At 50.5% G+C, this 15,059-nt stretch overlaps 2 protein-coding genes across 4 annotated transcripts; both read right to left on the bottom strand.

Moving 5' to 3' along the window:
* Positions 1–2,647: 2,647 nt before the first annotated feature.
* FTL (ferritin light chain) lies at positions 2,648–4,162 on the bottom strand. Its single transcript, XM_066373938.1, has 4 exons — positions 3,845–4,162; positions 3,546–3,692; positions 3,130–3,255; positions 2,648–2,972 (listed from the first exon to the last, which is right to left on the bottom strand). Exons 1-4 carry the CDS (start codon positions 3,944–3,946, stop codon positions 2,820–2,822), a joined length of 528 nt encoding a protein of 175 aa, XP_066230035.1. The 5' UTR covers positions 3,947–4,162; the 3' UTR covers positions 2,648–2,819.
* A 3,409-nt stretch (positions 4,163–7,571) lies between these two features.
* BAX (BCL2 associated X, apoptosis regulator) lies at positions 7,572–11,292 on the bottom strand. Of its 3 annotated transcripts, none has more exons than XM_066373937.1 (6): positions 11,181–11,292; positions 10,574–10,625; positions 10,338–10,487; positions 9,838–9,973; positions 8,205–8,337; positions 7,572–7,855 (listed from the first exon to the last, which is right to left on the bottom strand). In XM_066373937.1, exons 1-6 carry the CDS (start codon positions 11,212–11,214, stop codon positions 7,692–7,694), a joined length of 669 nt encoding a protein of 222 aa, XP_066230034.1. In that variant the 5' UTR covers positions 11,215–11,292; the 3' UTR covers positions 7,572–7,691. The 3 variants fall into 3 exon arrangements, with proteins under 3 accessions (XP_066230034.1, XP_066230032.1, XP_066230033.1); XM_066373935.1 differs by having other exon boundaries at positions 7,572–7,834; positions 8,233–8,337; XM_066373936.1 differs by lacking the exon at positions 10,574–10,625 and having other exon boundaries at positions 7,572–7,834; positions 8,233–8,337; positions 11,181–11,267.
* Positions 11,293–15,059: the final 3,767 nt, after the last annotated feature.

Genomic DNA, 15,059 nt, shown 5'->3' with positions numbered 1-15,059 from the left:
TGTGGAGTTGAAAAAATACATCTATATTTAAGAAAAACTAGGTCCTTTTTTTTTTAAGAGAGAGAGAGAGGGATAGACAGGGACAGACAGACAGGAACGGAGAAATGAGAAGCATCAATCATTAGTTTTTCGTTGTGCATTGCAACACCTTAGTTGTTCATTGATTGCTTTCTCATATGTGCCTTGACCGCGGGCCTTCAGCAGACCGAGTAACCCCTTGCTTGAGCCAGTGAGACCTTGGGCTCAAGCTGGTGAGCTTTTGCTCAAACCAGATGAGCCCGCACTCAAGCTGGTGACCTCAGGGTCTCGAACCTGGGTCCTCTGCATCCCAGTCCAATGCTCTATCCACTGCACCACCGCCTGGTCAGGCTAGAATCCCAGGTCTTGTCCAACAACGTGAGGGTTTGGTGGACCTCTCACATGGCTCCTCACTTTTTTGCCTCCACCCTTTCCTTCCTCTTCCTCCTCCATTTTTCCCCCAACCTGCCCCTCAGTCCCTGACTCCTTGTCTCTATTCTGCTGTCATGGAGAGACTTGGATTGCTATTCTGGATTCCAGTGTTCTTTCAAGGGAAGGTACCTCTGTCTTGTTTAATTGGGACCTAACTTGCAAGTGGCAAAATCTTGGGTCAAGCTCTCTGACAGAAGGGAGCTATCACTGGAATCGGATCCATAGGGAAACCATGAGCTATGTGTGGCTCTTTAAATTCCTCAGCACTACCAAGAAGCAAGGTCTACCCTATTGGATGACACAGATACAGAACTTTTTTTTTTTTTTTTTTGTATTTTTCTGAAGCTAGAAACCGGGAGAGACAGACAGACTCCCGCATGCGCCCGACCAGGATCCACCCGGCACGCCCACCAGGGGGCGACGCTCTGCTGCGACCAGAGCCACTCTAGCGCCTGGAGCAGAGGCCAAGGAGCCATCCCCAGCGCCCAGGCTATCTTTGCTCCAATGGAGCCTCGGCTGCGGGAGGGGAAGAGAGAGACAGAGAGGAAGGAGAGGGGGAGGGGTGGAGAAGCAGATGGGCGCTTCTCCTGTGTGCCCTGGCCGGGAATCGAACCCGGGACTTCTATTCTCCAGGCCGGCACTCTACCACTGAGCCAACCGGCCAGGGCCAGAACATTTTCATCACTGCATAAAGGTTTGGTTTGACCACGCTGTCCCCTGGACAGCTCTATTTTTGGGGAAAATCTTTTCAGTTGTAGACTTCACTGGGTTATAGGAGCATCTCTGAAACAACTGCTTTTCAGTGGAGTGGGAAGCTCCAATTGTCTGAATTTGGATGCGTGGTCATCCTGTTAGCCACTGTTTGTGACTGACACAAAAGCCCCTCCCATCAGAATCAAGAGTCCTCACCACCAAAGTGCAGGGACAGCAGGAGCATGTTGCTGAGCAAACGATGTCCAGCATCCACTTCCTCTTGAACCCTTCTACCAAAAATAGGGAAGGGTAGGCAGTCAGCCAGCTTTGACATTGTTTTGTAACTGAGACCCATCTTCAAGTTTCTTCAGTTCCCCTTTGGATGATTTGGCCCCATTTCACTTGCCAGTTTTTGTGCTGGCCTGAAACCCTGCCTGGCTCGCAACTGGTGTGTATCTGTGCTCCCAGTCCCTCCTATTTACTTGAGTATTTCTTCCCATGGTGTGCCTTGAATTGGATAAGAGGTAGTAAGCAGCTTTTGAAGCAGGGCAGGTCTGGGTATGCCTCCTGGTTGCCATAGGCAATATACATACCAATATTTTCAAGTCGCCTATATAAATGGTCTGGTAATTCTCGACCTTGGATACAGCCAGATTACTTTCAGTTTGGCACAGTACTTGGCGACACACTAGAGCAGTGGTAGTCAACCTGGTCCCTACCACCTACTAGTGGGCATTCCAGCTTTCATGGTGGGTGGGAGTAGAGCAACCAAAGTATAAATAAAAAGATATTAACTATAGTAAATTGTTTTATAGATTTATTCTGCCAAATTTAGCAAAAATCCAACATAAAGCATGTGGTAATTATTATATGCTTAACTTGCTATAACTCTGCTTTACAAATTTTTTTTTTTGCAACTAAGAGTTGAGGCTTTTTTTTTTTTTTTAAAGACTTTATTCATTTTAGAGGAGAGGAGGAGAGAAGAGGGGAGGAGCAGAAAGCATCAACTCCCGTATGTGCCTTGACCAGGTAATCCCAGGGTTTTGAACCGGCGACCTCAGCATTCCAGGTCGAGGCTTTATCCACTGCGCCACCACAGGTCAGGCTACTTTACAAATTTTATAAAGTTACTTCCCTACTTTATAAATCACCATTAATGTGGAACCAGGGGCAGTTAGAAAATTTTACTACTAACACATACAAAAGTGGGTAGTAGGTATAAAAAGGTTGACTACTCCTGCACTCGAGTATGGTTACTATCTGATGTTTCTAATAGCGTTTGCTTCCAGCCACCAGTCTCAGGCCTTAATAAACTAGACCCTCCCTGGTGCCTGGGCTCTACCTAGGTGGGGCAAATAGCCTGCCAGAGCAGGGACCCAGCCACTTCAACACACCTCAGGTGAGATCATGTCCTAGAACAGGTGGAGCCAACTCCTCTTCCCCCACCAGCCCAGTTAGCCTTGTGAAAATACATCCCACCTTATCTCCCAGAGCACACACAGAATTACCAGCTGCTGCAAAAAGCTTTATTTCAATTTGGTCCAATGTATGGGAGAGGGCTGCAGGGAGGTTAAAAGGATGCGGAATGGTTTCAGGGAGAGGCTCAAACCAATGCCAGACACATTGCAGAGGGGAATGCAGAGGGGCCCCTGAAAGGCTTCTGGGCTCTAAGGCTCCTAGTCGTGCTTGAGGGTGAGCCTTTCAAAGAGATACTCGCCCACCCCAGCCTGGGGTTCAGCTAGTCTGCGGAGGTTGGTCAGGTGGTCGCCCATCTTCTTGATGATTTTCACCTCCTCATCCAGGAAGTGGTCCTCCAGGAAGTCACAGAGCTAGTGACAGAAGAGAAAATGTTGCCACTTTTAGGTAACAGTGTGACAGATGGGGGACCGATGTCCATTAGGAAATTTGTCCGAATAAGGTCAAGAATAGAAGCTTCATTCCAGGGAAGTCTTAGGATGAATAGACATGGATGAAAGGAGTACTTACGTGAGGGTCTGTACGGGTAGAACCCAGGGCATGCAGATCCAGAAGGGCCTGGTTCAGGCTCTTCTCCAAGGCCATGGCGGCTTCCATGGCATCCTGAGTTTTACCCCACTCATCTCGGGAAGGCTTCTACACAGAAGACAGAGAATGCTCAGACTGGTAACCCACGAAATACTATAAACTACATTCCCCACTGTTGCAGAAACGTCTATCACCCCCAGTTTCCTAAAACTACAGGTTCCAGGAGACCACTTTGCGGTCTGAGAACTGCCTGCGCCTCCATTTCTAGAAACAACAAAAATCCCACCCAGTTCTAAAAATCTCCCAGAAGTCCACACGGTGCCTACATGGCTACCTTAAGGGCGCTTCGCTCGCAGGGACTGCTGGGAGATGTAGTTCACAGGCCCACACTTATTTACCTGCACATCTTGGAAGAGAATGCGGCCACCGCGCTGGTTTTGCAATTTTAAGAGACGCTCAGCGCCCTCCCGCTTCTCCTTGGCCAACTTGCGGAAGAAGTGGCTCACACCCTCCAGAGCCACATCGTCACGATCGAAATAGAAGCCCTGCGGGAAGAGATGGCGGGTATAATAGCGGAAGGCAAGGCCAGGCTTGCAGACTCCGCCCCATGACTACTCAGCAGGACAAAGAGGGCCAGCGCGAGCCCAGAGGCCCAGAGGTGCGCAATTCTGAGAATCTTGGGTCCGGAAACCCTTACCAGAGAGAGGTAGCTGTAGGAGGCCCACAGATGCAGGTTGATCAGGCGGTTGACGGCAGCCTCCACATCCGGGGAATAATTCTGACGAACTTGGGAGCTCATGGTTACTACGCAGTAAGGAGTTAAGGTCAAAAACGGTGTGGGCTGGTCTCTGGAGGCTGAGGTGGTTCAGAAGGTAGTGACTGGAAAAGAGATTGGAAGGTAGTCGAAGGCTGGAAGAAAGGATGTCCAAGGGTCTGCTCCGTCCAAACACTGTTGAAGCAAGAGACAGATCCGCGGACTGTGGCGGGCACTGTAAGAGGCGGGGGGCCAAGGTGCCTTCTTTTATAGAGAAGGCGGCCCCTGGTGGAGGGGCGGTCGGGAAGAACAATTGGCCAATCCGTGGTGGTGTTAGTCAGGGCCTGGACCAATCCAGAGCAGATAGAAGTCTCAGACCCCGCCTAGGAATGTGGGTGAAGTCACGCGCCTGTAGCTCGAGGTTGTTGTGAAATAGGGTATTGGGTGTGGGGGGGTTTGAGGGATGCAAGGGTCTGGGCGGATTAAGGGTAGTCCAAGGATTGGGGAGGGGGAGGGGGTCTCTAGTAGGGAGATTGATGGGGAAACTGGGAACCCTGAAAATAATATTCCTGTGGTCCTGGGGCTGTTTCAGGAAAGTAGGTTAGATATTGGGGTTATCTCTGAGACCATTAACTTTTCTGGAGTTCTGGGGGTTCCTCAGAGGTGCACAGGCCCCCTGATGACTGGGTTTGCTTTGGGAGCTGAGGGGCCCCCAGATCATTGGGAGGTTTGGAGAACAGTGAGATGGAATTTCTGGAACGTTGGAGAATTCTCTAGAAGATGGGTTGGAGGAGAGTCCTGAGGTTCGCTCAAAGGTGGGGCTCAGGTTTTGTTTTGTTTTTTGTAGCTTTTTGTATGTCGTTCTTGATGGAAGCCCCTGTTTTTCTGGAAACTTCCTGGGGGAGGTCATTAGGCCCTTGAGGTGAGCTGCAAGATTGAAAGCAGTTCTAGAGCAGGCGTCCCCAAACTACCGCTGGTGGGACGCATGCGGCCCCCTGAGGCCATTTATCCGCCCCCTCCACACACTTCTGGAAGGGGCACCTCTTTCATTGGTGGTCAGTGAGAGGAGCACTGTATGTGGCAGCCCTCCAACGGTCTGAGGGACAGTGAACTGGCCCCCTGTGTAAAAAGTTTGGGGACTCCAGCCTGACCTGTGGTGGCACAGTGGATAAAGCGTCAACCAGGAAATGCTGAGGTCGCCGGTTCAAAACCCTGGGCTTGCCTGGTCAAGGCACATATGGGAGTTGATGCTTCCAGCTCCCCCCCCCCTTCTCTCTCTCTCTCTCTGTCTCTCCCTCTCCTCTCTAAAATGAATAAATAAAAAATTAAAAAAAAAAAAGTTTGGGGACTCCTCTTCTAGAGCCTTGGGGTTTACCCCCAGAAGTGGGGGAGATGGGTGTTTTTGGCAGCCTGGTGTGGGCTTTTTCAGAGGTAGAGGGTCTTGGAGAGCCCTTGAGAAAGACTGGGGCCCTTGGAATATTGGGGGGCTACTTCAGGCATCCATTGTTTTTCTGGGAGCTGAGAAGGGGAGGGGTGAAATGACACAGGAGGTCTGGGGTCTGAGGCCGCATTTCCTGGAGACTGTTTTGAAGATAGCCAGAGACCCAGGGAATTCTCTTTGGCGCCCTGAAGCAGTCTCTCTGAATTTGTCCCTGCCTTGCCTGACACGTGTTCCTTCTGAGTCACAAAGAGAGGCCCTGGATTGTGGGGACCTGTGGGCGGTATGTCTGTCTTCAACCAAAGTACATTTTTAAACTGTGCCAGGTCCAGGCTGGGGTCTGGGAGGCAGAACTGGTTCAAACCAGGACTCAGCCTTCAAGAAGAACCCTGTTGTTGTGGGGAAAAGGACAGGAACTTGACCCAGTGTAAGTTCCCTAATGGAGGCGACCAATAGGTCGGGGCGTCAGGGAAGAGTCCACCGCCTGCTTTGCAGCAGATCCCCACCAAGCAGCCAAGGCAGGGTGCCCCCTGACCAGGGAAATGCAGGGCCAGGCTGGTGTCTGGGGTTCTGCAGGGGTATCTGGGCCAGTGGCCAGGAGAGCAGCAATGCTGAGTCATGCTGAACTCAGCTCAGGAAGGGGCTCAGGCTGAAGGGTGGGGTGGGGCCACTCACTGACCTCATCCCTAGGTGGTGGGCGGACTGCAGTAGGGCTGGGACCCTGAGAACTACGCCTGGCTGGCTCTGACCCAAGCCTGGCCCCCTCCCCCAAAGTGCTGCCTGGAGTGTGCTTTGTCTCTGGGTCTCACTGGCTTGGTTCCCTTGTTTTCTTGGGCTGCTGCCTGTGGCTATACTGTCCACTCTCTCTAGGCCGTCACCTAGTCTCCCCTCACAGCTATCTTATCTAGCTGACATCTCTCTCTTGACTAGGTGTCTCCGTGGACAGTTGATAGGGGAGGGGCAGTTGCTCCAGGGACACCGCCACAGTGGGGCCCAAGTTACACATTCACCAGATTTCATCCCTCAACCTAAAGACCTTTAGCCTCAGGCTAGCCCCACCTGTGGAGAAAGTGCTTCCAGGTAGGAGAGGAAGGGGTGAGACAAAAGTGATCTGGAGGACAGACAGAGATCTGGGGGTTGGGGGCAGATCCTGGGGTGTGGGGGAAGACAAGAGACCCACAGAGAGGAACAGAAACCCAGAGACTGGTACACAGGAAAGGGGGACAGACACCCAGTGAAAAGGGTCAGCAGATTCTGTAATCTCATTCTCATCCCCTTCTCTGTTCTCCTTGTCTTTAGTAAACTCCATGAAGCCCCCAACATCTAACCTAGGGCCTGCTCCTCTCTGGGGGACCCCAGCCAGTTCCTGGGCCAGACCTTGCATTCTCCCTACAGCCTGTCAGTCTCCAGCTGTGACCCCCAACACCAGGTTTGGGCCTGGTCTTCTCCCTTGGGCCCTCTTCACCTAGCCTCTCAGCCTTCCTATTCCAGTCACTTCCCCCCAGGGCTTCAGAGCCCTCCCTACTCCCCCAGTCTTCCCGAGTTCCCATCAGTGTCCCCCCTCCTTTCTCCCCACTGCTCCACCTCAGTAAATGTGCAACTTGCCATATGGTGGAAGCTTCCAGGCCCAGGACTTCCCTGTACCTGCTGCTCCATCTCTGCCCCATTCCCCCTCACCCCTAGGCTCTCTGCCTGATCAACAACTTAAGTTGTGACACAGGTGATCTCCAGTCCCTTCATTTCCCTCAGGACTGCAGAACCCTGGAAGGCAGGGTTGGGACCTAACTCATCACTAACCCACAGAGGGCACTAGACATCCTCTGAAAAATGTGTCAGCATGTGACGCCTGGTCTTTTTCTTTTTACAGGAACAGAGAGTCAGAGAGCGGGATAGATAGGGACAGACAGACAGGAATGGAGAGAGATGAGAAGCATCAATCATTAGTTTTTCGTTGCGACACCTTAGTTGTTCATTGATTGCTTTCTCCTATGTGCCTTGACCGCGGGCCTTCAGCAGACCGAGTAACCCCTTGCTCGAGCCAGTGACCTTGGGTCCAAGCTGGTGAGCTTTTGCTCAAACCAGATGAGCCCGCCCTCAAGCTGGCGACCTCGGGGTCTCGAACCTGAGTCCTCTGCATCCCAGTCCAACGTTCTATCCACTGCACCACGACCTGGTCAGGCACGCCTGCTCTTTTGCAAAGGGGGGGGGGGGGCAGTGACTCAGACTCGGAAGTGTGGCCCGAAAGAGGTTTATTGCTCTCCGAAACCACTCCTCCCCACCCCCAATAATTACAAAAGTAAGAAAAAAGCCCCTGGCCCACAATTCCCACCCGTCCCAGAAAAATGCCATAATTTATGCAGAAAAGACATAGTCCAAGGCAGCTGGTGGCCTCAGCCCATCGTCTTCCAGATGGTGAGTGAGGCAGTGAGCACTCCAGCCACGAAGATGGTCACTGTCTGCCACGTGGGTGTCCCAAAGTAGGAGAGGAGGCCGTCCTGAGGGCAGGGACATCAGTCACCAGCGATTCGGCCATGGGGCAGCACATGAGGGATCAGGGAGAGGTCAGAGGGCATGAGTAGGGACAAGGGCCTAAGACTAACAAGAGCTGGGGTCAAAGGGTTATCAAAGAGCTTGAGGATTCCAGAGGAAGTACAGGCACCAAGGAGGGCAGAAGGTACTAGTCAGGTCAGGGGTCACTGGGAGGTCAGAGGTCACCAGGTCAGGGATCACCAAAAGGTCAGCAGGTGCCAGATGAATAAAGGGTTGATCAGACATGTGCGGTAACACATTGCCAACCAACCACATTTGATGATCTAAAAATGGGGTGTGGGGAGCACCACTAGAGTGGGCTCAGGGGTCCCAGAAGAGTGGGGGAGGGAGTTAGGGGCCTCACCCAACCACCCTGGTCCTGGATCCAGCCCAGCAGCCGCTCTCGAAGGAAGTCCAGTGTCCAGCTTATGATGGTCTTGATCAGCTCAGGCACTTTGGTGCACAGGGCCTGGGGGGGAGTGGGGTCGGCCTTAGGAACTGAGCCTTGTCCCCAGTGCTTTGAGATAGTGGCCCCAAGCCTCTTTCCTCAACTCTTTGCCTTCCCTCCTATACCCCCTACAGTCTCTTTCCTACTCCCAGTCAGAACGAGCTTCATACATTGTCAACTGGACCTTGTCACTGTCAACTTCCCTGCTCACAAACTTTCCATGGTTCCTCAGTACCCTAAGGATAAAGCAAAACGCTGTGTGAAGACTCGGACGTAACAGCAATCTAATTTATGGCTTCTTTTCTGTGCCTCACTGACCTTCTTTTCTCTCTTCATCCCCACCAAACCCTTCCCCCGGCCCTTAGGACCTTTGCACATGCTGATCCTTCTGCCTAAACTGGCTTCAACCAAATGAACTGTCACTCATCCCTCAAAGCTCAGGTCCATAGCCACGACCCACTCTCCATCTCCCTGAACTTCCCCTTCCTGCTCCTTACCTGGCCGCTTCTCCCCTCCTGTTATCCTAGCTCCATCCACAGCCCCATCATCAGCATGACTGCTGTCCCCCTTACCTCCAACTGTCAGCCCCTGCTACCACAATCTTGCAACCACATCAAGAGATCTATCTCCCCACCTCTGGTGCTAACACCTGAATCCAGGTCATTCACTGTTAGCAGGAAGTATTACAGGGGCCCCCTCACCAGCTTCCCAGCCTTTTGCCCCATAATCCTGTCTTCTACCCACAGTGGCCACAATGATTCGTTGGGCTTCCCCTTCCCCAATATTTTATCATGAGAATCTTCAGAGAGAAAAGTTAAAAGAATCTCACAGTGGACAACCATATACCCTCAACCTAGGTTCTACAATTAACATTTTTCTATATTTACAAGAACAGTATTTTAAATTTGTAAATTGGGTCACCTCACTCTCCTATTTAAAACCAGCCAATCCCTCTGTCTCACTCAGAGTAAAGCTGGTGGCCCCTAAAACCCTTTGCAATCTCCCTCATCTCATACCCTTTCCCCCTCCTCACCCATTCTAACCATATAGGTCTCATTGCCCTCAACCCACAGGCTTGGTAGTACCTCAGGGTCTTTGCACTTGCTGTGCCCTCAACCAGATGCCTTTGCCCCCAATCCTTATGTATCACTGTGTCTTCCTTGACATTACAACTTTGGCTTTAACGTCACCTCCTCTTAGAAGTCTTTCCTGATCACTTTGCACAATCACATCACCTTAGCTTAGTTCTCTCAGCACTCATCATTCAATGTGAGCTCTATGAGAGCAGGAACCTAGCCTGCTTTGTTTGGTGCTGAATCCTGCATGTGGAGTACAAGCCAGGCACATAGTAGGCCCACTGATAGTCTGTTAAATGAATAAATGTGTGAAGGAGCAGGCAACTGGCTCATAGCTGTGTCTTTCTGTTCCCTCTGGGCTACCACAGTGGTTGATCTCACACCTCTCAGGTCCCCACAGGTTTAAGGGGAGCTTCCCTGGGCTCAATGCCCTGTAGTCGCCCACCTTAAGCACCAGTTTGCTGGCAAAGTAGAAGAGGGCAACAACTCGGCCCCAGTTGAAATTGCCATCAGCAAACATTTCAGACGCCACTCGCAAAAAGACCTCACGGGGGGAGTTTGTGTCCACGGCTGCGATCATCCTGCAGGAAAGAGGGGAGCCAGTGCTGGGAAGGGGGGGTCAGGCAGAGCACGGGAACTCTGGCACCCACCCCATACCAAAGATACAAAAACTGAGGCCCTAGACACACTGAAACGAAAAGCAAAAAGAGGCCAGCGTGGGAGAAAGGGACGAGATGAACATTTAGGAAAGTGGGGAAAATGACTCCCTGAAGGAGGGTTTCAAGATCCTAGGGGAGGGGAGGGCTGGGAGTCACAATGCCGAGTTGAGTGGTGGGGCCCTATACCCCGGGGTCTGAGGGAAATGGGGGCTGTGGATTTGGACGTAATGCTCCTAAAGGAAGAAGAGATTGGGAGCTGGGACTCCTGGGTCCTAGGGGGCCACACCTCTGCAGCTCGACGTTACTGTCCAGTTCATCTCCGATGCGCTTGAGACACTCGCTCAGCTTCTTGGTGGATGGATCCGGGGGCACGGGGGGCTCCAGGACCAGCTCAGGTGTCTCTGGCCCCATTCGGCTTGCTTGATCCTGGATGAAACTAGAGTGGGAATGTGGGAGGGTGCAGAATCAGAATGGGGAGTCACTCCTCAAATCCATTCCACAATAATCAGACCTCACACTCACCCCTGAAGTAAAAGGGACCCTGTCTTCATGATCTGCTCAGAGCTGGTGGGCCCTAGAGGAGAAAGGAGGGAAGAAGTGCCTGGACTCATGGGTCCTAGGGGAGCTTGGGTGGTTCATGGCTCCTAATGGAGGACAATGCTAGGGGCCCTGGATTTCTGGGTCCTTGGTAGATGAAGTAACTGGGGACCCAGCCAGCTGAGTCCCTGATGGAGAAAGAAATAGGGAGTCTGGGCCTGAATCCTACATTCTTTCGGGAAAGGAGGCTCAAGAAACACTTAAAGCTCCTGGCCTGAGGGGACAGGGGGAGACCCGCCCCTCCCACCAGGAAGTGGTGCCGGCGACAAGCCCGGGCTTGCCCAGGGGCTTGAATTCTGGGATCCCCAGATTTTCGGGGCTCCCAGAGCACCAGGCAGGAAGGGGTCGGAGCGCCGAGGCCAAAGAGCCGGGGAACCTCCGGGAGGGAGGGGGCTGCAGGCTGGCAGCACCCGATCCGGGAGTCTCTGACCCGAGTGCTTGGAGATCGCACGCCCCGAGACCGGCAGGCGGGGTCGCGGAGCTGACCAGCGAGGGGCTCGCCCTCCTCCCGCCCGTCTGCCTCCCGCCTCACCCCCGTCTCTGGGTTGCTCCCCGGACCCGTCCATCACCGCCGCTCACGCCGCCGCCTCTAGCCGGGTCTGCCCCGGCTGCTGCAGCACGCCCCCGGTCACGTGAGCGTCCCGCTGAGCGTACGTCAACGCACGTGACCGCCCCGCAAAATGGCCTCCTTGGGCCTCTGCCCCGCAGGGTCATCCGCTCACGTCTTCGCACCTGCCTCGTCCACCACCTGGCTGTCCAATCAAGCACTGCCTTTTAGGAACTGATCGTGGCGCCATTCCACCAGCCACCCATTCAGTCTCAGCTCTAGCTTTCATTCATTCATTCATTCATTCATTCATTCACTGCAATATTTTCAGAAACTTCCGGTGGTAGTTGAGCTCTCCCAGGGCAGAAGCAGCAATGCATGTGTACAGCAGAGGCCGAAAATATTCATTGAGGCAGGACGTTCCGATGACTATCACCTATGAGTGTTTTTGTTTGTTTGTGTGAAAATAAAAGGAATCTTAAATTCAAAAATGGCAAACTAATCTCTTGGTGATAGATGGGCAGGGTATGGATAGGGTTAGGGGCCCAGACAAGATCCCAAGGTGCCCAAAATGTGCGACATATTAATCTAGGTGGTGATTACTTGCGTATATACACATTTAAAAATTCATTGAGCTGTACACATAACATGTGCATTTTACTGTATGGGTATTATTATATCTCCTTTTTAAAAATGAATAATAATAAGAAGAAGAAATAAGAGATTACATAAATGGGTTGGGTCAGATAATGATGGCTTTGGGCATATAAGAGAATGGATCTATGTCCCAGGGGAGGCAAGGAGCCATGGCAATTGAAGATTACAGGTGTTCCAGTCCATCTGCCTGACATCACTGGGAACATAGTCCGATGAGGTCGTTTGTTGGACACATCACTGCAGTGGAGCTGGCACAACAGAAACCATGAAGCATCTTGACAAAGAGAAGGTAGAGTTATTAGAGAATTTGGAGAAATGGTATAGAAGACCACTAGATGATAAGCTCAAAGCAAAGCAAACCAAGGTCAACATCAGGTGTGGACTATGAAGAGCGAGGGTTCTATATCCTCGGGAACTACAAGATGAATGGAGCTGTGGAGTGTTGGGTGCAGAAACCCTTGGAAGCTCTGCATCTGGGTTGGAAAACATGGCTGCTACTCTGTATCAAATGATTTAGATCGCCAGGCGAGAGAGCAAGAGTGTGATGTGTCCTGTTACTGATGGAATTTCCAGCACTTGATTTTAGAGAACAAAGTTTCTCTGTGAGTAACAAAGCATATCCTTGGGAGAAATTATGGTTTCTATTAACTTTGAAGCTGGCTTTATCTGCGGCTGTTATTTGAACTCAATAAATTAGCCTTCCCTCTTACTTCAACAACAGAGTAGGGAAGAAAGGGTTTTTAATACAGCTATAGACCTCTAAAAAGTACAGCTGGTGAGTAGAGGGAAGAAGACTTTTTAGATAATTCTGAAGTCAAAATTTTTTACAGGCCTGACTTGTGGTGGCGCAGTGGATAAAGCATCGACCTGGAAATGCTGAGGTCGCTGGTTCGAAACCCTGGGCTTGCCTGGTCAAGGCACATATGGGAGTTGATGCTTCCAGCTCCTCCCCCCCTTCTCTCTCTCTGTCTCTCCCTCTCCTCTCTCTAAAAAAAAAAATAAATAATAATAATAATAATAAATAAATAAAATTTTTTACAATAATACAGATGTTATATTGAAACTATGAAGTCCATCTCCAGCATGGGCCCCACGGAGTCTCACCTCCTGGCACTGACTAGGACTGATCAGTGTGACCAATATGGTATTGTGGAAATAACAGAGTGTAACTTCTGGGATTAGGTCATAAAAGTCACTGCAGTTCTGCCCTGCTCTCTCTTGAATAACTCTCATTAGAGGAAGCAGCTGCCATGTTGTGAGGACACTTATCCATCATCCTCTGGAGAAACACGTGTCACAGAACCAAACCATGTGAGTGGGCCACTTTGGAAGCACATGCTCCAGCCCCAGTCAAGCCTTCAGATGACAGCTGTTCCCACCAGTATCCTGATAACAACCTCATGAGAGATTTTTAAGTCAGAACCACCCTGCTAAGCCACTCATGGATTTCTGACTCTCAGAAATTATTTGAAATAATAAACATTTATTGTTGCTTTAAGCTACTAAGTTTGGTGGCAATTTGTTACACAGCAATAGATAACTAATACACCTAGGATAATCACAGCTTATGTACAGATGAGGAAGTCAGAGCCCAGAGAGGGAGATGGACTTGCCAAAGTTGTACAATGGGCAGGACTTGGGGATTCGAGTTCTCCTTAGACATCTTAAAACTGAATCAGTCTCTTACATTGTAAAAGTTATGATACCAATATTTCTAGTTAGCTATTGCCACATAATCAGCCCAAAGCCTAGTGGTTTATAAGAACAGCAATCATTTTATTATCTTTTACAGGCCTGTGGGTTATGACATTGGGAAAGATTTAGCTGGGGTTTGATCAGGACTTGACTAAACATCTATTTCCAGGTGCTTCCTTTGTGTGGGATAGATTGGACTTCCTCACAGCTTGGTGGCTTCAGGGAAGCTGAACGCCTTGCATGATGGCTGAAGATTTCAAGAGTATTTCAGCTCACAAGGAATTGCATTGCCTTTACTGACCTCACCTGAGAAGTTGTGCAGCCTGACAAGGCGGTGGATAGTGTCCGACTGGGACACGGAGGACCCAGGTTCGAAGTGGAGGACCCAAGGTCACTGCCCTGAGCACGGGCTTACCAGCTTGAGCCTACGGTTAATGGCTTGAACACGAGGTCACTCGCTCTGCTATAGCCCCCCGGTCAAGGCACATATGAGAAAGCAATCAGTGAACAACTAAGGAGCTGCAAGGAAGAATTGATGCTTCTCATTTTTCTCCCTTCCTGTCTGTCTGTCCCTATCTATCCCTCTCTCTGTCTCTGTAAAAAAAAAAAAAAAAAAAGATAATAAAAATAAATGTTTCCCTAAAATTCTATGCGAAGAAAAAAAAAGAAGTCACGCAGCATCACTTCTGCCGTGTCCCAGTGGCTACAGGTCATTCCTGAGCCCACTCAATTTCAGGGGAAGGGGAACTAGACTCCACCCTTTATTTTTATTGATTTTTAGAGACGGGGAAAGAGAAACAACAATTTGTTGTTCCACTTGTTTATGCATTTATTAGTTCTTTTTAAAAAGATTTTATTTATTGATCTTAGAGAGAGGATAGAAAGAGAGAGAAGCAGGGAGTGGAGCAGGAAGCATAAACTCATAGTAGTTGCTTCTCATATGTGCCTTGACTGGACAAGCCCAGGGTTTCAAACTGGCAACTTCAGCGTTCCAGGTCAACACTTGATCCACTGTACCACCACAGGCCAGGCCATTCGTTTATTCTTGTATGTGCCTTAACTAGGAATTGAACCCATTGAACCTAAAAGCTTGGCATATTATAATGATGCACTAACAAACTGAGCTACCTAGCCAGAGCTAGATTTTACCTGTTTTGTTTGTTTGTTTGTTTGTTTGTTTGTTGAGAGAGAAAGAGAAAGAAGGAGGGAGGGAGAGAGGGAGACAGATGAGGAGTATCAACTTGTAGTTGCATGCACCTTAGTTGTTCATTGATTGCTTTCTCATATATGCCTTGAGGCAGGCAGGGGCGGGGCGGTTTCCAGCTGAGCGAATGACCCCTTGCTCAAGCCACACACTGGTCCCTGTCTACGGTCACAAAGGCCAACAGTGGACTTGCCCACAGGTATTTGTCCCAAGGCTTTGTGGGAAATGTGATCTTGACTCTACCTTTCTCCCCCCTTATTCTCTAGTGACTCCTTTGATGGTGGGCTCTCTCCAACTCCCACCAAACA

The sequence above is a fragment of the Saccopteryx leptura genome, chromosome 3 (genome assembly GCF_036850995.1).
Source record: "Saccopteryx leptura isolate mSacLep1 chromosome 3, mSacLep1_pri_phased_curated, whole genome shotgun sequence".
Taxonomy (NCBI): domain Eukaryota; kingdom Metazoa; phylum Chordata; class Mammalia; order Chiroptera; family Emballonuridae; genus Saccopteryx; species Saccopteryx leptura.
This window is presented reverse-complemented; position numbering and strand designations above follow the sequence as displayed.